Below are 25,572 nucleotides of genomic sequence, written 5' to 3' on the forward strand. Positions count from 1 at the left end.
CCTTTCTGTAGGATCCACTTATGGCTTTAACTAAAAAACTGCAAATGTGAATGTATCCTAAGACGCTGCCTGCATCAACTAAGCTACAATTGAATGACTGTGTTGGATAAAGATGGATGATGCAAATAAAGCATCTAACACAATGAATCATTTTTATAGTAAAATATAAAACCAGAAATAACCTTCATTATCCAAATCTTTAATGTCTTCCAGCAAATATCATTGAAAAACTCTAATACAATAGTTGATTGAAGTCATTTAAAGTATGCAAGCTGCAAAGGTCTTCACAAATAAATGTAGTCAAAATTCACAATTCTGTTTTCTATATCTAGTGAAAAACTAATAATCCAAGAAAGACAATGGCTACATGCCTTCCAGCTATATGGTCTCATTGTACTCAGTGTGGAGCACAAATTGGCACTTGCCATCTGGCCGGTAAACCATTGACCCAGCCAGTATTACTGCCTGGAGGCTGGTGCCAGTGCTTATTTTGTACTTGCTTTATTAATTCCTGGTAATTTTCAGAAAATATCTTTGTGTGTGCATAGTAATTCATTGCACAACTTCTCTACCTTGGATGTTTGGTTGGGCCACAGGATGGGTGTAGTTGTACTCTTCATCCTTTAGGAGGGTGCAAGCCTAACTCCTCCTTAGTCCCCAATGGCTGGATAAGGAAAGAAGAGAATCTGCGGCCTGACTGAGTAGTGGGAGGTTTCAGGGCCTCCGGATCACTATTTACTAAACCCCTCTGGAAAAGAGAAATATGTGCTGCTTGGTGGCTATGGGCAACTACTGTAGGTCACTACTGAGACATTTGGACACTTAACTAGAAAAGGATTCTGGTGACAATTATTCTTAGTTAGCTTTTATTGGATAATGTGCACAATATTATGTACATAAAGGGTCAAACAAACATGTTTTACTTATAACAGGGACTTTCTTCAAGATTAATTTGATCAATTATAGAGTAAGTTGACCAGGCAAGGTTACCTTCACCATCACCTTGCATGGTCACCTATTGCTGTACAGTAATTATTGAAATGAATTGTAAAGCAGATACATGCTGGGAACCAGACCTCCCTACCATTTGGGCAACAGCCATTTCCCTTTTTTAATAATATGTTTTCTGCTTCACATGTTTTAATTACAACCTTAGTCATTAAAGAAAGTAATAGTGCTTTCCCTCATATGTACTACATTACTACTACTATCTTCCTGAGGCTAGGCTTAATATTACTAGTAAGGGATTAGGTAATTACTGTAATATATATCTTTACCTATCATCATATATCTTAGTTTATTTACCAAGCTATGTCAATATTTGTGATGTTATCAAAATCAACCAGATGAATCTCGGCTTTAAGTTTATCACTGATGAATTACAATATTAAAGAGACTTCCTAAAGTAAATGTATTGCTTAGATTTGTTATTTAAAGATCAGAGTTGGATATTGCAACATGTTAGCGTTGTTATTCTTTTTATCAGTTTTTATTCTCTGATTGTAATTTTTTTGGGACATTATTATTGGGACAGAAATATTGCTGCAGCTTTCTGCACAGCATTTAGAGATATGCTTTACAGCGGCTCTATGACCTATTTACTTTTAATTAAGTTCTCTATGCGTGCATTGGCCCTCATTTACTAAGAGAGTCGGATTTATCTCGGAGTGTTTCTTCATTTACTCCGTGTATTTTTCTCCCTGATTTACTAATGTGTTGCACGGGAAAAAAACTATTGTGTCACACGGGTTGGAAATTGTGTCGCAGGGTAATTTGTATATATGCCCCCACCCCCAGCGCAATCACATGTCCCCAGTGCGCTGTCACTGTGCGCACTGACGAGTGGGGACGTCACTCGTCAGGGCGCACAGTGACAGCGCACAGCAACAGCGCCGAAGCCAGAATGATCGGGGACCCCGGCAGAAAATAATAATAACACCGGGGACGGGGGAGGCGATGGGGCAGCTGTGGTGTTTGCTGAGGATTATGTATTGTAGCGAAGTGGGAACCAGATAACGCTATATGTCTGCTCCCCACTTCGCTTCTATATACATATGCCTCTGAAGTGCTATCATTGACAAGCACAGTGGTCTCCAACCTGCGGACCTCCAGATGTTGCAAAACTACAACTCCCAGAATGCCCGGACAGCCAACGGCTGTACGTGCATGCTGGGAGTTGTAGTCTTGCAACATCTGGAGGTCCGCAAGTTGGAGACCACTGCATTAGTCATTAATAGCGCTTCAGAGGCATATGTATATAGATGCGCTGTGCGGGGCATATATAATATATATCTACATGCGCTGCGGGGGGTATATAATAGCGCTAGGCGGGGGGTATATATATATATGTGTACATATGCGCTGCGGGAGGTATATATATATATATATATATATATATATATATATATGTACACATGCATTGCGGGGGGCATAATATAGCGCGGCGGGGGACAAGACATATGGCGAAGCAGGGGGCAAGATATATAGAAGCTGTGGGGACATATACATTCCCCCCCCCCCCCCCCCAGCAATTCTATATATCTTTCCCCACCGCAGCTCGCAGGGATCCCTGAATGGCTCTTCAATACTGGCTATTCAAGGATCCCGGCGGGGAAAATGAAAGTAAAAAACATCGTACATCGCTGGGGAGTGGACCATGCCGCCCGCTCCCCTGCTTAATAACTTTTGATCGGATCGGGTCTCAGAAGTGAGACCCGATGCGATCAACCCCTTAGCCCCTGTACTACTACCCCCAACATGTCACAGACCCTGTTCCATGATGGGGGTAGGATTCATTCGGTTTTCAATAATTTCCCGACAGCTGTCGGTTTTAGTGAAGAAAAATTCACAGGTTTTCCTGTGAGTTTTTCATCATACTCCGAGTGTTTTTACTTTTTTGTCGGGAACACGCCCCTTTTAGTGATAACCACGCCCAATTTGATGGGTTTAAAAAACACTCGGAGTGATGATATATTTTGTCGGGTTGTGCGACCAAATTTGCGTCGCATGGGCTATGCGACACAAATTTGGTCGCACAACTCGACAAAAAAAGTCGGGTTGACATTAGTAAATGAGGGCCATTGTGTCTGTGTGTGGGAAGGTGGTTGCTAGTTGGTGAGGATTTAAGCTCTGACCATCACCTATTGTGAATAGCTCGATCCTGTCTTTTCTGGTGTCACGGTGTCACTATGTCACTGTTTAAACAAATCATCACCAAAAATCTTAGAAATGATGTTTAATATATACATAGGTCATTGTGATGACACCTTCAGCTGAGCCATGGATTTTTATGTTATATCCACCATTGAGACACCCATGTATCCCTGACATCCATATTCCCAGATAAGGCGGTCTTTGTCTAACACCTCCAGGATAAGACTGAATAAAGAGGTAGTATTTATGGGAGTAAATAACACAACAAAGCTGTAACTACCCCACCTATTTGAACAGGGACATTAGGGGGGGAGGGGCTCATTTTCTCTATATGTGGGGTCTCCACGTTTCAGATATTGCAGGTGAGAACTGCAAGCTGCTATATTTTTTAAATATAAAATCTTTAGGTTTAATGACTACAGTAAACAAGATAAAACACTTCCAGACTGAAATCTGGGTCACATTATCTCATTGTATATGGTAAAAAAAAATAATAATTTAGCACACAGACAGAATTTAGAAAAAAATGACAATAAAACTCTGTTCAGATGCTGCTTTTTTCCTGTAACACCATAGCACATCATTAATATGAAACTACTTGCATTCTTCAGCAATGCTCTTTGTTTTACTGTACTTCATCAGCAACAAACAATTAGCAACAAATGAAAGAGATCATTACATGAAGTGCCCCTTTAGATCACCCCAATTAAAAATTTAGTTTAGCTTTATTTTAATTCTGAGATACTAAATTCTAATTTTCTGCTCTGATTGATCTTGTTGACTTATCTTTGAAAGATGTACTCTCAATGCAATGTCTAGAGATTATTTAGCAAGATGCCAATGTTGGCACCACTTAATGTGTTGATTGGTTGTATTATCAGAAGCCGAAGAAACTACATGAATGAATAGCAGGAAATTTGGAATGAACAAAATATATGTTTGTGTTTGAAGTGATTATTTTTCTGGCATTTTAGCATTTATGTATGTAATATCGCACTGATATAGGATATATTCTTACTGCTTTCAATAAGTATACAGTGATCAGCTATAATATAAACACCACCGACGGGTGAAGTGAACAATGGTTATATATCAGGAAGCATGGCAGGTTGTTTTAATATTATGGCGGATCCATATGTATATATATATATATATATATATATATATATATATATATGTGTGTGTGTGTGTGTGTGTATATATATATATATATATATATATATATATATATATATATATACACACACACACACCGACCAGCCATGACATGACATAAGAACCACTGACATGGTGAATTGAGTAACATTGATTGTCTCACTATAGTCCCTGTCATGGGGTGGAACATACTGTATTAGGCCGCACGTGAACAGTCAGACATTGAATTAGATGATTGGTAGTAGGAAAAAAGGGTAAAACATAAGAACTTTAGCAAATATGACAAGGGCTGAATTGTGATGTTTGGAAGTCTGGACTGATTCCACAGAAGAGCTGTCTACAAATTGTGACAAATACTGGCTATGATAGAAACATGCCAATACATACAGTGTCTTGTAGTTTGCTGGCATGGGGCTGGGTACCTGCAGACTGGTCAAAGTGACCATGCCCACAGTCCACTGTCAAAGAGGCCTACAAGAGGCATGTGATCATCAAAAACGGACCTTAGAACAATGGAAGAAGGTGACCTGGTCTAATGTTTGCTTTCACATCACGTGGGTGTGCGTCAGTTATCTGTGGATGGCAGCAGAATTCACTATGGGAAGAAGGCAAGCAAGCAAAGGTAGAATGACTAACTGGGCAATGCTGGGACCTGCCATGTTGGTGTTAGTTGGACATGTATTATGTGACTCTACAAAGTTGTAGGCCAAGTACACATTTTCATGGTAACAAAAGTTTTTCTGTAGAAAACACTACAGTTATGTTTGAGGAATATGACTTGCCCCCAAATTTCCAAGATCTTAGTCGAATAGAGCATCTGTGGGTTTTTCTGGAAAAACAACTGATATATTATTTAGTGAGGTATGGAAAATAAATAGGTTACATCTCAATTATTTTGATGGACCAATCTATCTTAGATGATAAGTTCTTCATTTGGGGACTGATATGGTGAGCACTAAAATGAATGGGCACCCAATAATATGAATATACACTGGGGAAGATTGTACCTGCGCTTGGCATGTAAAACAAAAAGTCAAAAAAATGTTTGCGATTTTTTTGAGACTTTATGGCATACTTGCCAAGTCAGTGGGAGCATGGTGCAAATTGGGCATGACATCACATAAAGGGAGTGTGGCGTATTGATGTGCCAAATTTATTACAATTTACTGTAATAAATGCAAACTGGAATCTACGCCAGCTTTGACCTGGGACAGATTTCAGGAAGGGCTTAAAGGCAACCTGAGATGCACCAGGATTTATGTGGAGGAGTGTCCATGCACTGGTCAGGGATTCATTTAGAGTCTTGATAAATCCACCCCCCAAGGAGGTTACCAATGGTCCCTAGCCGGTGACTTCTCCTTATCTGCCTAAAATTTTCCAAATAAGTCATTATGCCACATGAATCTGTATGTGTTGTAAAAATAAGCGCCGCAAGTTTATAAATGTCAAATATAGCATACATACATTCATACTGTGCATCTACGCAAAAATGTTTTTAATATTAAATATTACATTTTTAATATTAATATTAAAATAAATATATGTTTAAAGAAAGGCTACAGGAAGTAATTGAAACATTGCTATTGGACACACAATGTGATAACGTTTTATAATTTTTTATACCTATTTCTGCTTATTTGTTGTTTGAAGGTGGATTTAGCATTACTACTTACCTGTATGATGATATTTACATGTTTTAATATTGTTTACTATTTGAGTTATACTGTGAGACATCAGTTGATAGGCCTACCTGGATATTAGTCAGAAGTGTCTCTATAGAAGACAGCCCATCAGGAAATAGAAATGGAGAAGGAAAACCAGGAGGTAGTGGTTGCCCATGTCCAGACAGAGAGAGTTTGTCAAAGCTGTCTCTCGCAGTTGGTGTTGAGAGCGGGGTCTCATCTGTATGTGATTGAAACAAAAATATAGAACAAGTTACGCTTGTCTGTTTTTATTAGACCTCAGTAATGGTTTCCCTAGTGGTTTCCAGAACATTTATTGCAAATTGGTTCTTGCTATCAAGAGAAAATGCTTTCTGCTGAATTTTCTTTAATGAAAAAGCTGTGGAGATACAACAAGATAACATTAATGAGTAACTTTATAAGCCTTTTAAATGTGGTCTCTAATGAGACTGAGTTTACAATGCAAGAGAATCTTTCTAAAACAAATATTATCTCACATATACTTGTGATAATATATTCAAACTGACTTTATGACTACCTCCCAATTATCTAATTTCACTTTGTGTTGTACTATGCAGAGCTCGACAAATAGAGGAAGATATTTAACTGAGGGAAAAAACATTGTCATCCAGTAATATACAGACTTTTATATACTGGATATAAGCAAATATAATATTTAACTGCACATATAATCTAATGTATTCATTTTGTCAGGCAAAATATAATGTTCCCATGGAAAATGTACATTAAAATCTTAATTCCTAATATCTATTTTAACCCCATAATCTATCAATATAGTAATATTACATTATTTCAATGAAAAGATAGATTTTCAAGGCAAAATGAATTGATGGCCTGTCCTCAGCATAGGGCATTCACAGTTGACCAGCAGGTTACAACAAGTGTTCAGCAGGGTTGTTGCAGTCTGATCTACGCTGGGGGCTGGGCTGAAAGCTGTTGTTTTGTTCACAGCATAGTGGCCGGGCAAGGTAACTGCAGCTTAGTTCCTGATGCAATGAATAGAAGCTTACATCCAACCTACATTAGCCGAATAGCTAATCAGTAGAAATGGTGTTTGTCAGCAACTCCTGATCAGCTACTGATATAGTCCTGTGACTACTTACTCAGGTCCCGGCGGCTTATTAAAACTATGATTTTTCTTAAATCACTGAGCTCTTCAGAGTAAATATTTTAAAAAGCTCCTTCTTGCCCACCGGGCTTAAAGAACAGGTCTAGCCCTAGCAATGTACAGGGAGAGATATTTAAATCAAGGTCAGGGGAGTGAGGAGAAGATGCAGGGACTGCCCCCCAGGACAACTTACGCGGGCAGCTTTTTAAACCACAATTTCTGTAAAAAGCCAAGCATATCAGAGTAAATCATAATGTGTCGGCATATTGCTGCTTGTGGTTGTGGTTTGGGCCGCATTAACAATGTGACAGGTTCCCTTTAAGGCCTTCAATTTCTCATTATACACATTTAATCCAATACCCTGGCTACAATTTAAATTACAAGACTTGGGTGGTCACATAGACACACATATAGTAGATACATTTCCCCAAAGAGAACTACATTTTCATGTTTATTCTAAACTAGTACCTAGATACACATTTCGGGATATATTGTAGAACAACATGTGTAGCATGACATGCATAAATAGTGCTTATGTGGGTAGTAGGAATGTCATCATAGTGAATGTAAATGTGCGGTAGACAATAGATAAATGTTTCATTTTATGTTATCAGAACAAGAATTAATTCATGCAAGTACAAGGGAACTGTAATTCATATTTCATATTTAATGCCCTCCATAGGAATGATTCGTTCTGTGGCTCTATTTGTTTAAAGAATGCAAACCTACAAATCTATTGCACATTTTAAGAAATAAATCTTTCCGTAGCAATGTGAATAGTGTAATCTCATAGCAACAACAAATCAGATTGTATCACATGCACCAGCCACGTAAAATACTACACTGAATTACCAAGCTTAATAAAACTTGTGTCCGGTTCTGTAAAGCTGGAAAATGGGTGGTAAACCTCGACAAATGTGCCATTGGGGCTGATAAAATGCAATATAAAAGTATCTGTGCAATGAGAGCAAAGTGCTTAGTAAAATAAAATACATTGCTCAAGGGGAAAATTCCTACTGTGTAGCTTAAGCTGTCATTAAGAGTTCCCTCATTGCAATGACTTCGACTGGTATGTATACTGCAGATTATTTACATATCAAGTAGAAGTGGTATTAAAGAAATAACTCGAAAGCGGTTTGTCTTACAGAAAATTGCATAAAAACAGGGCAAGGGGTTTACTGATCAATGTAATTTCTTCTGTCTTCTATGGAACAACTTAAAGATTTAGAAAATTTGTGTGCAATACAGAGATACACATCTAGTACTCCTAATATAGCTGAATGTGGTCCTGGACAGAATGTAAATACATTAGGGAACCAGCCTGTATGCAGTGAAATTCATATGGGGTCTAATGGTTGGGTGTTGGCTGCTTAATGTACTTTATTAGAATATGTATTATACTTTATATTGTTTACAGTTTTGTATTGATAATGTGTTGGTTGTGCTTCTTTCTTGTTTGGGTGAGAGCAATAGGACTACATGATGCACTACATGCCCATACATATAGTATATTTGTACAGAAAAAAATTCTAGAGATGGGAGGAGCTTGCTCTAAGCCCTACCCCTTCCTTTGAGAGAAAGGAAGTAATTTGAGTCTAGTGTAGACTTTAAAATGTCACTATCACAGAAAAAAATATTTTTATGTATGTTGCTCACTAGGTCATGCACATGCTTTACATGTCTTTTTATTGACAAGCTTCTATATTAAGCTTTCAAATCCCTTGGTGCTCATACATTCTAATATCCACTGCTCAGGTAGGGGCATATACGAGGAAAGCACTTAGTCTGACCTCACTCACCATACATTCACTTCCTCCCTGAGTCTGCTGTGCTGGGTCTCCTCATCCAATCACTGCAGGCTGCTCTGTAACCCCCTCCTTAACATTTTCAGACAGGAGTCTGACAGAGAGGACAGGAGTGAGTACAGAGAAGTGTTAGTACTGCTTTTACTTCCTGGACTTTGTCCTAGCCTGTGTTTTAGCTGGGACAAAAATGATGCTGCAGCATGACAAGACAATGTTCTGGATGGTATACGGACCCCTAATGGTATTTTCTTTAAGGTGTGAGCCTGGGACCAAGTGGCTACCAAGCTACAAATCTTCAAGATACCAACACCCTGCAGTGGTCATTTTAAGCTATAAATTTGAATAGGCCCCCTTCCTGTACTACAACACCAAGGGCGCCTTACACACTGTTAGGATAATAATTTACAGGGTGTGCCTTTGGAGAATTTCAAACTTTCATTGCACCGGCTCATAGAATGTAGGATACCCTTGGGAAACTATCATGTCAATGTGGTCTAGCATGACAGAAATGGTGACCTTAAAGGTTCCAGCCATTCCAAGTGTCCCCCCTACTGAAAAATCGGTGCTCCTTCTGGGCTGCCACATGTGTAGATGCTTAATATGCTATGTATATTATGGATTCATACAGTGGTGTTCTTCTCCAAATGAAGGAAGGTAGACTATTTAGTGATCACAGAGCTCTTGTGAACCTATTGTGGTCTGCCCTAAGCAGAAAATGCTCCTCTGACCTCTAAGCAGACAGACTAGTAATATAGTGCAGATCTGGTGGAAAATGTTATCACAGACTACAGGTCACTTCTCTCTGGAGATGAGATGCCTTTTAAATACATGGGATTGTTTTCCTTCATATTAACCTATATAAATACAGATTTTAGTATGAAAATATAGTGCTGCACAAAATTTGTAGAAGCGCAAATGTTGTTTACAGATAGCAATACAAAATATCTTCTTAAGCAAGATCAGAACATCTAAGGTGAACGCAGAAATGCAGGTTACAATTATACAACAGATGTTTAATGCAATATAAAACTGTCTCTTGTAAATGACGGATTAGTCTCTTTCCATTTCACTATACTCCCAGATTATTTATTTTCTTCTGGTCATTGCATGAAAGCATCGTATTAAATCAAAACAATTGATCTTCTTCAGCTTTTCATGTATCTGTATTATTTATGTATTTATGCTCATTTCTTAAACAAGTGGAAACAGAGAAGGAGAGATAAGTATTTTGTTTATACTTACAAATCAACACACAGAGTAAATGTTTTTCCACCTCCAATAATTTTACCATGCCTTAATATCTAATGACTAAAAACAACAGACCATAGAAATTCTTAAAGATCTCAAAGGGGTGCTCCCCTGGAAAACTTTTTTTTTTTTTTTTAAATCAACTGGTGCCAGAAAGTTAAACGGATTTGTAAATTACTTCTATTAAAAAAAATCTTAATCCTTCCAGTACTTTATCAGTTGCTGTATGATCTACATGAATTTATTTTCTTTTAAATTTTTCTTTCTGTCTGACCACAGTACTCTCTGCTGACACCTCTGTCAATTTTAGGAACTGTCCGGAGCAGGATAGATTAGCTTAGCTATGGGAATTTGCTCCTGGTCTGGACAGTTCCTAAAATGGACAGAGGTGTCAGCATTGTGCTCAGACAGAAAGGAAATTCAAAAAGAAAAGAACTTCCTCTGGAACATACAGCAGCTGATAAGTACTGGAAGGATTAAGCTTTTCAAATAGAAGTAATTTACAAATATGTTTAACTTTCTGGCAACAGTTGATTTAAAAAAATGTTTTCCAGGGGAGTACCCCTTTAAAGTGATTCTGGGACATGAAGAAGTGCAAAGTGAACAAAGAGTCCCCTATTGACCAATGACTTTTTTCTTGGCAACCAACACCATTACTACTGAAGTCCGAAAGGTCCTGACATGCAACTTCCCATTAATATTATGCATCACAATGACATCACTATATTAAATGTGCATGCTTGAGATTAGGAGACTAAGATAAAATCTTAATTACTAGAAAATGCAAGACATTGGAAGCATGACACTAGATAATTTGTGCTATAAATAGCACACATCTGCCATACTTCTTTGTCCCCCTTATTATAATTGTTGCAGTATAATGGTAACATGTTTTAGGAGCTTAAAGCATATTACATTGTTTTAAGGGTTCCAATCTCATAAAGTGAAGGCATTTCTGAGAAATCAGTGGGGATCCGACCTCTAGGACTGAAGAGGATGAGGCACTGGTGTACTGCTTCTTCCCCTTCTGAGTTTCTTCCTGCACAGCAGGGAACTGCAGCCATTCCCACTTACTGGACTAGGGCTGTGACACAGCTTTCTGCACAGGCAAACGGCCAGGGGTAAAACTTTTAAGGAGGAGTGGTGCTATATCTGTTCTGTGTCCTCTTCATTCTCACAATTAGTGGGGTTCCAGAGGTTGGATCCCATCATGAAGTGAATGCATGCCCAAACAAAATAAAATATATGAATACCCCTTTAAGATCAGGGTAGGGCTCCACAGTGACAGTGTGGTCCATTATAATATCTACACAGGCGCTATGTATTTTGTGACCTAGGAATGATTATGAAAAAAACTATATGGTCTATTTTTCTATTTTTAGGTAAACAATACATTACAAAACAAGTCATGGAAATGCCACATTTTTATTACAACTCTATGTCACCAATAGGAAAACCGAGAGTCCAGCATAGGAACTTGTGTAATAGAAGTTCTTTATTACTGATCACCACATGATACAACGGGATAAACACTATGTCACCATAGCATTAATCTCCTTAACTTCTAGAAACGGAAGGACAGCTGCAAGACACCTTAGCTGAAGGGGAACACAATAGCATTAAGTGGTAAAATCTAACAAGGCTAATTGATTTTTCCCATAATGCCCTCTGTAAAGATACTCCAATAAGGCAACTAATAGGAACCATTTTCAGGCATGACCTCATACACTTTACTACTAAAGATTATTTATTGGCACCATTATAAAGGGTCTATAATGCTTCTGATTATTGATACTGTTGTATTGAAATATTTGTGACACCAGCCTATATCAATTTCTCACTGTGTAACCATAGACAAGTCTATTAGCTATTACATACTACGATGTGAACTTCCTTATAAAGAAAATGAATTGGTAAGGAAAACAAGAGCTAAAAAGAACAATAAAGAAAAGCATTGGGCACATTTTTCCATTTAGCTTGTGTCACCAAGGTTCACCATTTAGATTCCTTACAAGTTTGCCGTTTAGTCATAGAGGTCACATCCATTATGATCCTTGTCATCTTTTTGATGACATCACATTCTATCCATCAAAGGTTTCTAGAGCTGCCCTTCCATCTGTTCCTAACATCTCATCTCACAAAGTCATGGGATAGCAATGTACACAATTACATTAGTCTTATACCGGCAAAACATTTCCTGTTATTAGCTCCAATATTTATCTCCTTAAATGCTACCAACCTAGAGACAGATTGGTATGTTGCATTTAAGAAATCCAGGTTAAAACAACAAATATATATATATATATATATATATATATATATATATATATATATGTGTGTGTGTGTGAAAACAATGTTGGAAGCTGAGTCTAGAGTGGAATGCTGTTTCCAGACGCTGCAGTCTGCGTCTTAACTGTGTATTTACAGTGAAATATGCGATATCAACAAAAACATATTTCTTTAACATAAATATGTTTCATTATTTAGATTAATGGAGAAAGTACTATTGGCATTTTCCTTTGGCACATATTTCATTTCAGCTGTGATCAACATTGTACTAAAATAAAGTCAAGTATAACAGCCGCTCTCTGCCCATCAAAACTCACAGACGTCTGCCAAGTACTTGTAACAGCTGGTGTTACATTAATTAGTTTAAACTATTTATTTCATCCATCTCCAGAGCAGATTGAGCAAAAACATTAGAGATTATTCTAGCATCTGTAAGTATGCTGCAAACATTCACTGAAAGAAAGTTGAATATTAGTTGTAAGCTAATACATGATTTAAAGCTGAAGATGGTTTGTTTAGAATGTAAAACAGTGCGATTCAGTGATCTGCGCAATATAAGCCCCGTGTACCACTCTGTGACTGTAAAAAAGCTTGAAAATTGCTCATTGCAGTTACCAAAAAAGTCTTAGAAAATATAATTAAAAAGAGATAGTAATTCTTGGCAGAATGGCTCATTAAACAATGTATGTCAACTACTGGATGACTCCGAATATTAGTCAAAAATTTTATGTTTATTAACTGGAATGAAGCCCTAAGAACAATGATCAAACTGCTGTTATAAGTGGTTGTAACAATCTCAATTAAAATTACTTTGATGGACTGAGATAAATATTTAAATGGAATTATACTCTTAAAATCCATATCCTCTTGCGTTGCATCTTTTATAAAAGCATACTAATACAGTTTACGATATATTAGCTCAGTTTAGGTGCATTCAGTAGACCAAAGGAGACCAATGTTATAAATCGTATTAATTAAATAATAATCTATAAAAGAGGTGTAGCAGTAAGTGATGGGATGTGCTTATTAGACAAAAACTTATAAACGGAATCCATATTAAACCTGATCATTTACTGCCTTCAATGGTGGGGGAGAACGGGATGAGAATGGAATGTTTTAATGACCTGTAACAATTCATTTACTCATATCACCCCCTTGTTACTTTAGCCTATTCACTATAAAATTGGGACAATCCCACAAACTAGATCAGCAAAAGGATTATAGGTAATACAGATCTGCATTATAGGGTAGTTTAGATTAGGTGGAACAATTTGCATTTACAAAAACACAACTTTAATGGCGCTCATTCTGAGCAAGCAGCCAATGATTTTACTACTATAGTTTAAGTTAACCTTGTGTAGGGAACAGCTCACACGGTGGGGTCAGCAATGACAGTATTCACACAGGCAGTAGGTTTCAAACATCCGAGAGGATATTTATTTAAATGAATTTTAGGCACAAAGCATAGTGCAAACAAAACAACGAAAACCTAAGCCTGTCCGGCTCTAACTAAACATCAGGATACCTCTCTATCCTACTGTGGGCCTAATGTCTGGCTTCAAGCAAACTCACACAAATGTCCATAGAGGAAGGTTCAGACCTGCTAGGTTTCAGCTGCAGCTCTGGCTGTGTCTGTTTCTCCTCTGTCTCTCCAGCAATGAGCAGCCACCTAACCTCACCTAAGGACACCTTGAAATAGGGAAACCCATAGTGTACTAGGGGTGTGGACTGGTGCATTTCCACATCCAACCTGTCCTACAGTCCAGGAAATCCAGCCCATGAAGTTTAAACAAAAGAGCATCCATATCCTTCTGGATTTCCTTTATCGTGCCTGGCTGAGGATACCAGGCAAAATATTCACCCCACCCACCACTTTCCCGTACACTTTACCACACTTGTCATTAACATCTCTGCATTGAAAATAGTCCTTTCCCATTAAGCTGCTCATACACATGTAATATTTATGGTGAAGCGAACAAAGAAGACATGAGAGACGGCACTCACCATCCAGGAAGATGCTTTATTCACAACGTGCAGGCATCACATGTACAGGCGAGTAAGTCAATGTGAGGAAAGTTGCCCCCATCCTCACATCGCCTGTACATGTGATGCCTGCACATTGTGAATAAATCATCTTTGTGGATGGTGAGTGCCATCTCTCATGTCTTCTTTGTTTGCTTCATTTTATCACTCCTCAAGGCTGAGCACCACCGCTACCAGTTAGCTACAGGTCAGTTCGGAACGTTCCCAGGACTGCCAAAGTTATACACGTAGTGACATCAGTGCCGGACCTATTGTTTTTTGCAGTCTAACATTTATGGTGGCCTACTGACTTTCATAATTGACTCTGATTATTTCAGAGAAGAAAAGAATCAGACAGTTTGATTTTAAAATGCTCAATTCTTTTTGTTCCCAGGGGAGATAAACCACCACCCGGCCAACTTGCCATCGGCTAGAACACATGACAATAACACATGAGTGTGCATGTGTATGGGGGACTCAGATGAGCTAGCTGGTGGCTGAACAAGCATTCAGCAGATGGTAATCTAAGGTGTATGGCCAGTAAAAGATAGATAGTTAAAGCCTAAAGGAAATAACAGTGATATATATATATATATATATATATATTTATATATATGTGTGTGTGTGTGTGTGTGTGACAGATCCAAATGTGTTAATCAAAAACTGATTGTAACATAAAAGAAAAGAACAGCTGAAGTTATATAATGTTAATGTTGATATTAATGTTACAAAACAAACTACTCCAAATGTACTCCATGTATCTCAAACTCTATTCCTCAATGTTTTAGCAGTCAGTCACTGAGCAAAATCAGCAAAATTCAATACATGTCATTTCCGCAGACCTAATGCATGAATCTGCTACTTAAAAAACAAGTTGCTGATCACTTTCTTAATTTTCAGTTCCAAATAAGCATCTTTATGGTTCAACTCAATCTAACACTCAAGTCATTTGGTTATTAGCCTACATCATAACTTACTTCTAATAATTCTGACATAAATAGAATTGTATAGAATCTATTTACACTGTTCATATAATCTAAACATTTGTATTGTGATAGCTCCATAGAGTGTTATTTAATATCACCCTTTTCTGTACAATACATTGGGTGTACAATCGACATCCAAGCCCATGGGCTGATATTCAAATCCAAACATACAAGATAAATGGTACCCAACAGTCTACTAGAATAAAAAAACTAAACAAAAAAAAACAACACTGTTAATTGTAAATTGAAGGCAAAGAACATCTAAAAATATATATTGGGCTAACATGTTTGGAGCTGGTCTCAGTTCTTACTCATTCTATTAGTAATGCAATGATCTTAAGACATGCTTAAGACATGTAAGCCAGGTTTATAATTGATGCCGTGTTTGTAATGGGGAGTTAGTGCCATATAAAGATCATGTTTTCTTTGCTTTTACTATTGGTTTATAATTTTGGAAACACTAAAACCTTTCTTGCCTCTACAGTGGATTTTTATTATTGTGGTGTTTCAGACACCATTTACTTTTTTGGTACATTTGAGTAGGCATTAGGCTTTACAGTGTAAGTAGAAATATATCCTATGATTTACATTTGCAGCCAGGGTACCACATTATTAGGATTGCCAAATGGAATGCTCCATCAATACATTTAGAATATAGATACTGTACAAATAATATTCCAAGTTTTAGAAAAATAAATAAATAGAAGTTAATGAATGTGAGCCCAGTAAATAAATTTTATCGGTCACTTAAACTGCAGTTGGCTGAAGAGGGTAGAAGACTGATGTTGAACATAAATAAATATAATTGTGCAGGACAAGCAAATGTCGGCATTAACTCCATTTTAAAATGTGGATATTTTACTGCACTCTGAAATGACAATTACTTATTACAACTTAATGCTTGGTCACAAACACATTTAATTATAGTCATTTATTTTGCAGAACTATGCGCACAGGTTTCACAACCATTTGCTTGTTATTACCCTTGGGTAGATTACGATAGGATGGGACATAAACCACTGTTGATTAAATATCATAAAGACTTGATGAAGTACAGTCATAGGTTGTATTATAAACCAGTTTTATCTTATTTTAGGATATATTTTAAAAGAGAACAAAATATAGAACACCTGTAACATGCATGCTGTTACTAAAAAACTATTAAAATAAAAATTCACTAATAAATTTCAGAGATTGTAAAATCTTCCTCGACAATTAATTTAGAACTGTTAAAGAACATTCTCTATACATAGAAAACACAGACATAGCATACCTACTAATATTTTTAGAGGGGCACCTATAGTTAATTGTATGAAACTTCTGTAACGCCAGTGGTTACCTCGGTTGAGTTGGATTCTTTGCTCCTTCTGCCTGCTGCAGATTACGTTTCTTACGCAGGGGCCACACACATGCACAGGCTGCTTCTTTAAGGGTATGTGCATGTCCCTAATTCCTGTCCTCCTCCAATCCCTGCCAGGCACCACCTATTTGAGAGCACTCCTGCCTTAATTTTGTGCCTGAGCAATACTAGTAAGGGTATCTTCTGCTGTTCTGATCTGCTGTGTTCCAGACCCATGTCTGATCCTGCTTCTTTCTTGCTGATTTTGCATTAATTTACCTGGACTGTAGACTACACCTATACATACTTAGCAAGCTAAACGCCACCTGTATGCTTCTGAGCTACTCAGCTCTACTACTAGCACCAAGTCAGCTCTGCTACATTGGACTATGTTTGCTGTGCTATACCCTCAACTATGTCAGCTGCTTCATTCTGCCTGTATTAACAGTTACTTGGCACTGGGGCGATTTAGCCTGCCAGATCAGCTGGAACTCTTGGTGTAGTGACCTGGTATCTCCCCTGCAGCTTAAATCCAGCTTCTGCCTACATGAGCAGGATAAAAGGTAGAAACAAGGGGAATACTTAGATTTCACTTCCAAGTTTGCCCCACAACCAATCAGTAAGGAGCACAGCAGGTCTACATCTGTTGGAGCATAATTATTATTATTTTTTACATGCAATTCTATATGCTTAAATACTTTTTAAATAAATATTATCACATGAACCAGATGATAGACCAGTATGCAAACTGTGGTCTAATATACAGACAGGAACCAGATAGTTTGTTTTTGAAGCAATGTAGAAAGTTTATTAATAAAGGTTTGTTTACCCATATCAAACCATTTAGGGAGCCAATGTAAATTACATAGTTACACTTTAGGACTGTTTATGATTTTTAAGAACTGTATTCATGGCTTAGCATATTATATTGCTGAAATATAGAATCATTGACAATCAAAAGTATACATTGGCTTGATTCATTCTGATAGATTTTTTCATTTGAAATACTTCTTAAAGTGTTACTGCCATTTAAATGTTTGAAGTGCTGCAGAGGTATGTGAAAAGTTTAGATCAGTCTCAGTGCTGAAACACTCTCCTATATAGCCGGTAGAAGCGCCTCTACTTAGTTCAGCGCTAAATCTGAATGATTGCAGGAGACGAGCTGCATTATAAGTCTATGGAGCCTATCTCCCACACTCAGTTGGCTTGAGCGGTAAACCGGGGAATAAAAAGGCCAACTGGAAGCTTCTCCCTGCTATATCTAATGATCAGAAGGGGTCTCAATACTGATACTGATCAAAACCTTTGACGTGTGCGACATGCAAAAGGTTATTTAAATGGTAATGACAGAAATGTTATAACATTTTACAGACTGTGCCAATAGGACAAACTATGTTCCATTTAAAACTGTTCTGACCTAATGGTCATGATTTTTACTACATAATCATCACGTTGATGTAGTAATCAAATAAAGCATCTCATTATGGTCAATAGCAGCGTTCCATTTTGTTATCATGGGGTGTTTTTTTTTTGTTTTTTTGTTTTTTTTATAAAACAGCCCCCTTCTTTACATTAGTACAATACATTTTCTGTTGATCCTGATCGATTATTTCCTTACATTTTAAGTCATTAAACTTTACACTGACAAAAGTCCCAGATATATGTACAAAAGAAATACAGATATCTTATTAAGATAATATAAAAGCAATAAAATGTTAACCTCACTCAGCAATAAATGAGGTAAAGGTAATCTATGCATTTAAGAAGTCAGAAAGAAGCAACCTAATCCAGTGTTTTACTCTCGGTTAGTAAAACACTCAGAGCTGAATACTAAGTGAATTGTTAAACCCATTTCCATTCTATAATACTCTTTCTACTAAACGGTGGAAAAATATTTTACCCAGGTGGTCCAGGTGTCTTCAGACAGTATTGGGTAAGGTTGACAGAACCACAATAGAATTGGAACAAGTTTCATCACATATACAGTCACGGCCGTAAATGTTGGCACCCCTTGAAATTTTTCAAGAAAATTAAGTATTTCTTACAGAAAAGGATTGCAGTAACACATGTTTATTCCCTTTGTGTGTATTGGAACTTAACAAAAAAAAGGGAGGAAAAGAAGCAAATTGGACATAATGTCACACCGAACTCCAAAAATGGGCTGGACAAAATTATTGGCACCCTTTAATTTAATATTAGGTTGCACATTCTTTGGAAAAAAATAATTGAAATCAGTTGCCTCCTATAACCATCAATAAGCTTCGTACACCTCTCAGCCGGATTGTTGGACCACTCTTAATTTCCAAACTGCTTCAGGTCTCTCTTATTGGAAGGGCCTTTTCCCAAAAGCAACTTTAAGATCTCTCCACAGGTGTTCAATGGGATTTAGATCTGGACTCATTGCTGGCCACTTCAGAACTCTCCAGCGCTTTGTTGCCATCCATTTCTGGGTGCTTTTTAACTTATGTTTGGGGTCATTGTCTTGCTAGAAGACCCAAGATCTTGGACGCAAACCCAGCTTTCTGACACTGGGCTGTACAATGCGACCCAAAATCTGTTGGTAATCCTTAGATTTCTTGATGCCTTGCACACATTCAAGGCACCCAGTGCCAGAGGCAGCAAAACAACCCAAAACATCATTGAACCTCCACCATTTTTCACTGTAGGTACTGTGTTCTTTTCTTTGTAGACCTCATTCCATTTTCGGTAAACAATAGAATCATGTGTTTCACCAAAAAGCTCTATCTTGGTCTCATCTGTCCACAAGACATTTTCCCAGAAGGATTTTGGCTTATTCAAGTTCATTTTGGCAAAATGTAGTCTTGCTTTTTTATGTCTCTGTGTCAGCAGTGGGGTCCTCCTGGGTCCCCATACATAGCATTTCATTTCATTTAAATGTCAAAGGATAGTTCACACTGACACTGATGCTTCCTGGAACTTGTTTGGGGCTTCTTGTGCACCATCCGGACTATCCTGCATTGACACTTTTCATCAATTTTTCTCTTCTGTACATGCACAGGGAGATTAGCCACAGTGCCATGGGTTGCAAACTTCTTGATAATGTTGCGCACTGTGGACAAAGGCAAATCTAGATCTCTGGAGATGGACTTGTAACCTTGAGATTGTTGATATTTTTCCACAATTTTAGTTCTCAAGTCCTCAGACAGTTCTTTTCTCCTCTTTCTTTTGCCCATGCTTAGTGTGGCACACACAGACACACAATGCAAAGACTAAGTGAACTTCTCTTCTTTTTATCTGCTTTCAGGTGGTATTTTTATATTGCCAACACCTATTACTTGCCCCAGGTGAGTTTAAAGGAGCATCACATGCTTGAAATAATCTTATTTATGCCCAATTTTGAAAGGGTGCCAATAATTTTGTCCAGCCCATTTTTGGAGTTTGGTGTGACATTATGTCCTATTTGCTTTTTTTCCTCCCTTTTCTGGTTTAGTTCATATACACACATCCAAGGGGTTAAACTAAACATGTGTATAGCAAAACATGTGTTACTGCAATCCTTTTCTGTGAGAAATACTTCACTTCCTTGAAAAATTTCAGGGATGCCAACATTTACGGCCATGAGTGTGTTAGGAAGACACGCTTCACAAATGATAAGAACACAGTGATCCCTCATTTTAATGTATTGTTTCCTTTTTGAGTTTCTTACATCATAAATCTAGAAAAACTGACAATTCCCTAAAAAGTATAAGTATAGAAAGGAGTAATACAATGCTTTACTAAAGGCACCAAAAATAAATAAATAAAAAAACATAAATAAAAAAAACTTCCCTATGCAAGATTAGAATAAAAATCTCAAACTTTTCTTTGCTCTTTTATAACTAGTGATGGGCTTACTTTCTACAATTTCCTCTACTACAAACATAACAGCTTTTTACATTTTTTTACAGTAAGGATAATGCACTTGCACACTTAATGTTTAAATGACCCTCTGGGAAATTTATGAAAAATGTAGCTTTTTCTGGAAGGAAGCATCCTCCCATTCATAAAGTTATACTTTCCGAAATGCTTAGGAGTCTCCATGTGGTCAACTAATTCAGTGTGGCTTCCTGTTCAATTCCCAAACAGTAGTTGTCATGGATTAGATAAATGTACAGTAACTGTAGGAGTGAGGTGGGTGGCTTCTCTTTGGGAAAAAGCTGCCTTGTCCCTGTCGGTTTTCCTTTACCTATCCAGTATTTAATGAAAAACAAATCAAAAAACCTAAATAGTTAATCTGTCTCAAATTGAATAACTTTTCCTTTCCAACTAAAACATCCTGAAGTTTTATCTAACTTAAATATAAAAGAATAAAAAATAAATTATGCGCTATCTGTAACTTGCTGGCACCCTGGACAATGAATAAACAATGTCCAGATGATAGAAATGTACAGATTCCTCACTGTCATACAAAGAAAACATCAAACAATCCAGCAATTCAAAAATGTAAAATACACTTCATTTACTTTTCCAATAGGAAACGGAGAAAAGCAACATAAGCACATTTTAGAAGAACATCATACATCCAGAATTTCCAAAATGTAAACTACAATAATTGTTTAAAAATGCAGAAAATAATATTGCAGATTATAAGGCCACATGGTCCCCCGTGCAGTACATATGGTGGCCCATGTGTCTTTATAATCTGTAACATATTTTATTGAATTTTAGAATAAACACTTTGTAAGAGTTTTTTTTTTGTATGTCTGCTGTATTTCTCTCAGTAGGACAGTAGACACAGCAGGACAGACTGATCCAGCCAGCAGTGATGTGATGAGAAAACTCAATTGTTATCTGTATGTAATGTTTTGTGTCATGTGCTGGTGAAAATGACACCTCCCAGGTAATGTTCCCCTTTCACTAGCAGATGGTAGACAGTATTACATACAAAGAGAAGAGCAAGAAGCAAAGATCAGCTCACCAATCAGTCCATATGCAAACACATCTGATGATATTCCGGGGGCACGGATGCAGGAAGCCGTTACTTCCCTTAGCAACAGGAACAAGTACCAGAAAAGGTATCCAGCTCCCGGTGAAAATTATCCAAGAATAATGACTAAGAGCAACAGCTCGAAACGGGTCGGCGTTTCACTTCTATTTTAAGTGACATGTCACTTACCACCTTGTGGTTAAAAAAAAAATGTCATTTTTTAATGTGCATGATAATAAGTTAAGTTTTATTGGATAATTTTTAACCGGGAGCTGGATACCTTTTCTTTTACTTGTTCCAGTATTACATACAGACTGTAAATAAACATTAGTCTAAGAAGTAAAGCAGCAATGAGAAGTAAGGGCACAAGGATGAGGTTTTAATCATGTCACCCCCACATTCTGTATATGCCCCTGACAACTAATAGGATCAAATGTCATTGAATAGGTGACAAACAATTGTCATAGCACATCTATAGCAACAAGTCAATGCTGACTACCTAAACCTTGACCATGACATTGCAGTCTTGAATTCCAGTACTGACCAGTGTTCAGTACAGAAGTGAGACTGGTTCAGTAATGAGCTATGCAGATATATGCTCATGTCGACTACTAGAGCAACTATAGATGTACATCAGGCCAAGCTGTGCAGATGCTACTGTTACTATTTATTGTGAACAAATTTTAACTTTTTTGGGCACTACTCACTTCTGGGCTTTGTGATGTGTCTCTAAATACCTCCTGCCAGGGTATGACATGTAATGGAGTGACATCACCTATTCAGTCAAGCAAAACACAGCTATTAATGCTACTGCACAAGTGCCTATTTTTTATTCAGCCAGGAAGAAGACAGTGCAACTGTGCATGCATTTATTGGACTTTAGTGGACATAAACCATAGAAACTACAGAGAAAAATCTGATTTGCTTATGGGGACAAGAGAAGCTATATCAAGCAAATGGTGCAAAATAAAAAAGAGAAAGACACTGCAGATTTTTATTGTCTGGCCAGATAAAGGGGTCTTTAGGATGGGCACAGGGCATATTAGCCTGCATCTAATGCTATGTTTGACCAAATGTTTTCCATACACTTGGGTTATTTGGAAACTACGGCATAATTGCTCAATCAGACTATATATTTCCTACTAAGGATATAGGAGAACATAGTATTTCTGACTCATAACCTCATTGCTGTGTGTTGTGGATAATCACATACTCCCCTGAGGACATTACGTAATGTGACAGAAACACGTTGGAAGTGATGCACAGTATTAGTATTTACATGCAAATGGTCACTATGTTAGGAATACCTATTTGAGTCTGATATGGTTTGATACTTTTTATTACATTTTCTTCTTGGTAGTGGGTCCACACCTGTGAATGTGGTGAGATTTTAATATTATTGATTCAATAAAAGTTATATTTTAAGCACCTCCCCTGTGGTATTACCCTGATATCAAATTAAGGGGTTTGGGGGAAAGAGGTACCTGCTTAGTCAATCACTCAGTCTGTGATTGGCTAAGTGTGCAGTATTATGGGGATGCTGCATCACAGCAACCAGGTAGGAGCATGGACTAAGCGTGTAGGAGCAGCAGTTGTAGGTAAGTGTGACTTTTTTTTTTTTTTTTTACAACACCCACCCCCAATCATATACAAAAAGAAATGTATCACCGGAAAACCATTTGCACTATGTTGTTTGCTTGTCTTTTTATCCTACATCAACTTCCTCTTTAAATGAGAAATTGCGTATGATGTAATAAATTGACACATCAAAGGTAACGGCTTGGTAATATAATGCATGTTTCTTGTTATAATTACTATTAACAGCCAGTATTATTATAAAGGTTTTTGTCTGGAAAGCAATTACTAAAACACATATGCTAGAAGAATCATTTGATGTCTTATTACACACTGGATGGCTGATCTTGTTATACACAATACATTGCTGATACAGATCTCTACCAGGCCCTTCAAAATCTCTTTTTATTCAAATGATTTTTTAAGCAAGAAGTAATTTACGTCAGTTTGTAGGACAACTTGTACCACTTGTTGTTATTTAATATGGCTCAGGTTAAAAGTCCAAACGTTGTATTAACTTTACATTGCTTTTGAAAATTGATATTTCAAAGACATTTTTCTTGCGGTAGTCATGTTGTTTGTCTCATTCTATAAGGACACCAAATCCTAAAAGCTGGCAAGAATGCATATGTTTATTTCACCACTGCTATGCAATTATTGAACGCCACTTAATTATAGCAACAGATGCTCGAGTGTAGGAACCAGAAAAATCAAACGCCTCATTTCTAGGTTATTTTTTCCATTGCTTCTGCCAGCAGCAGATGTGTGAGCCCCTTGTGCTCTGGCGTAAATACTTATCAAATCCTAACAGGTCACCTATGTCACAAACAACATTTCAGATGCAACTGTTTCACCTGATAATAGGCTCTGAAAATAAAACTGTGAGCTGTAAATACATTGTATTACGAATGAAATGCCATAATGTGAAATTGCTTTTTCTCTGACTACAACAAAAGTCCTTGACAGTTCCTGGCAGTGATAAATCACCCTCCCATTAATTGTCTCCTCTTTCATTGGAAGGTGAGACACTAAAAGGGGCCGTCAACTAAAATGACTGTAAAGAAAACTTGGCAAAAAAAGTAGAATGTCATTCTGTCGTTTTTCAAATGCTAGCAGGACTGTTCATACAAATCAAAATATTTCAACTGATGTCTTTGTTAGAGGCCCCATGTGTAATATTAGTACAGGCACTTTTTTTTCTTGAACACTGTACTTAGCTCACTCTTGTATCTCATAAAAACTTTTATCTGCTCCTTGTATTTGCATACAAGCAGTGGATATAAAATTAGCTTTACAGCCTATTCAACATGAACCAGTAACACATTTTTTGCTTTATTTTTTGTTTTGTTTTAAATAATACCAAGTTTAAGCCATAAAATAACTTTTGTTTTTTCCCCTTAAATGAGGAAAATTGACTTCTACTTGGTGATTTTTTTTTTTTTTGCCTTCCTTTGGATCAACATTGCAGTTTAAAGGGAACCTGTCATCAGATTTTACTATATATAACCATAGGTAACAGGTTATTTAGGGTAAAATCAGCTTGCTCACCATGTACCATTGTCTTCAATGCTGTCAGCGATTGTAAAGGAAAAACCTTTTTTAAGTTGAGCCACGTCTTATGCTAATCAGGTCTTAGTAGTCCTGTGCAGTGTTCCTCTTCCTAAGGTAGACACTGTGCTACGGGATGTATTCATGTGCACTCTGGCATGAATGACCTGGGCACCTCCAACGTCACCAATCTAAAACAAATTCTTGCGTAGCCGAGCTAACTCTGTGAAGGAAGGGGCTTCTGGGCTCGCGAGAGGAAGCAGAGCAGTGACATCAGCAGTGCCCAGGCTTTCAATCCCACCTGAGTAGGAGTGAATACAACACAGAGCAGAGTGACTACCTGAGAAGAATGCCCTGGGGACTAGAAAGACCTGATAAACATGGGAAGTGGGACAACTTTAACACATATTTTCCTCATGATCACTGCCAGCCCTGAAGACGTGATATGGTGAGCAACAGTTATATAGGGTAAAATGTATTCACAGATTACCTTTAAAGGGGTACTCCGGTGGAAAACAATTTTTTTTAAATCAATTGGTGCCAAAAAGTTAAACAGATTTATAAATTACTTATATTTAAAAGAACAGGATAGGTTTGCTATGGGGATTTTCTCCTACTCTGGACAGTTCCTGACATGGACAGAGGTGTCAGCAAAGAGCACTGTGGTCAGAAAGAAAATAAATTCAAAAAGAATAGAACTACCTGTGGAGCATT

General features: G+C 37.4%; 1 protein-coding gene across 7 annotated transcripts in view; it reads right to left on the bottom strand.

Moving 5' to 3' along the window:
• The window catches only part of DACH1 (dachshund family transcription factor 1), a 372,863-nt gene that overhangs the window by 34,869 nt on the left and 312,422 nt on the right, over window positions 1–25,572 (bottom strand). For all 7 annotated transcript variants that reach the window (XM_056555495.1, XM_056555493.1, XM_056555492.1 and 4 more), the window contains one exon: window positions 6,059–6,210. In XM_056555495.1, the coding sequence (XP_056411470.1) occupies window positions 6,059–6,210 (152 nt within the window). The remainder of the gene's footprint in view (window positions 1–6,058; window positions 6,211–25,572) is intronic.

This window comes from Hyla sarda, chromosome 2 (genome assembly GCF_029499605.1).
Source record: "Hyla sarda isolate aHylSar1 chromosome 2, aHylSar1.hap1, whole genome shotgun sequence".
Lineage (NCBI taxonomy): Eukaryota > Metazoa > Chordata > Amphibia > Anura > Hylidae > Hyla > Hyla sarda.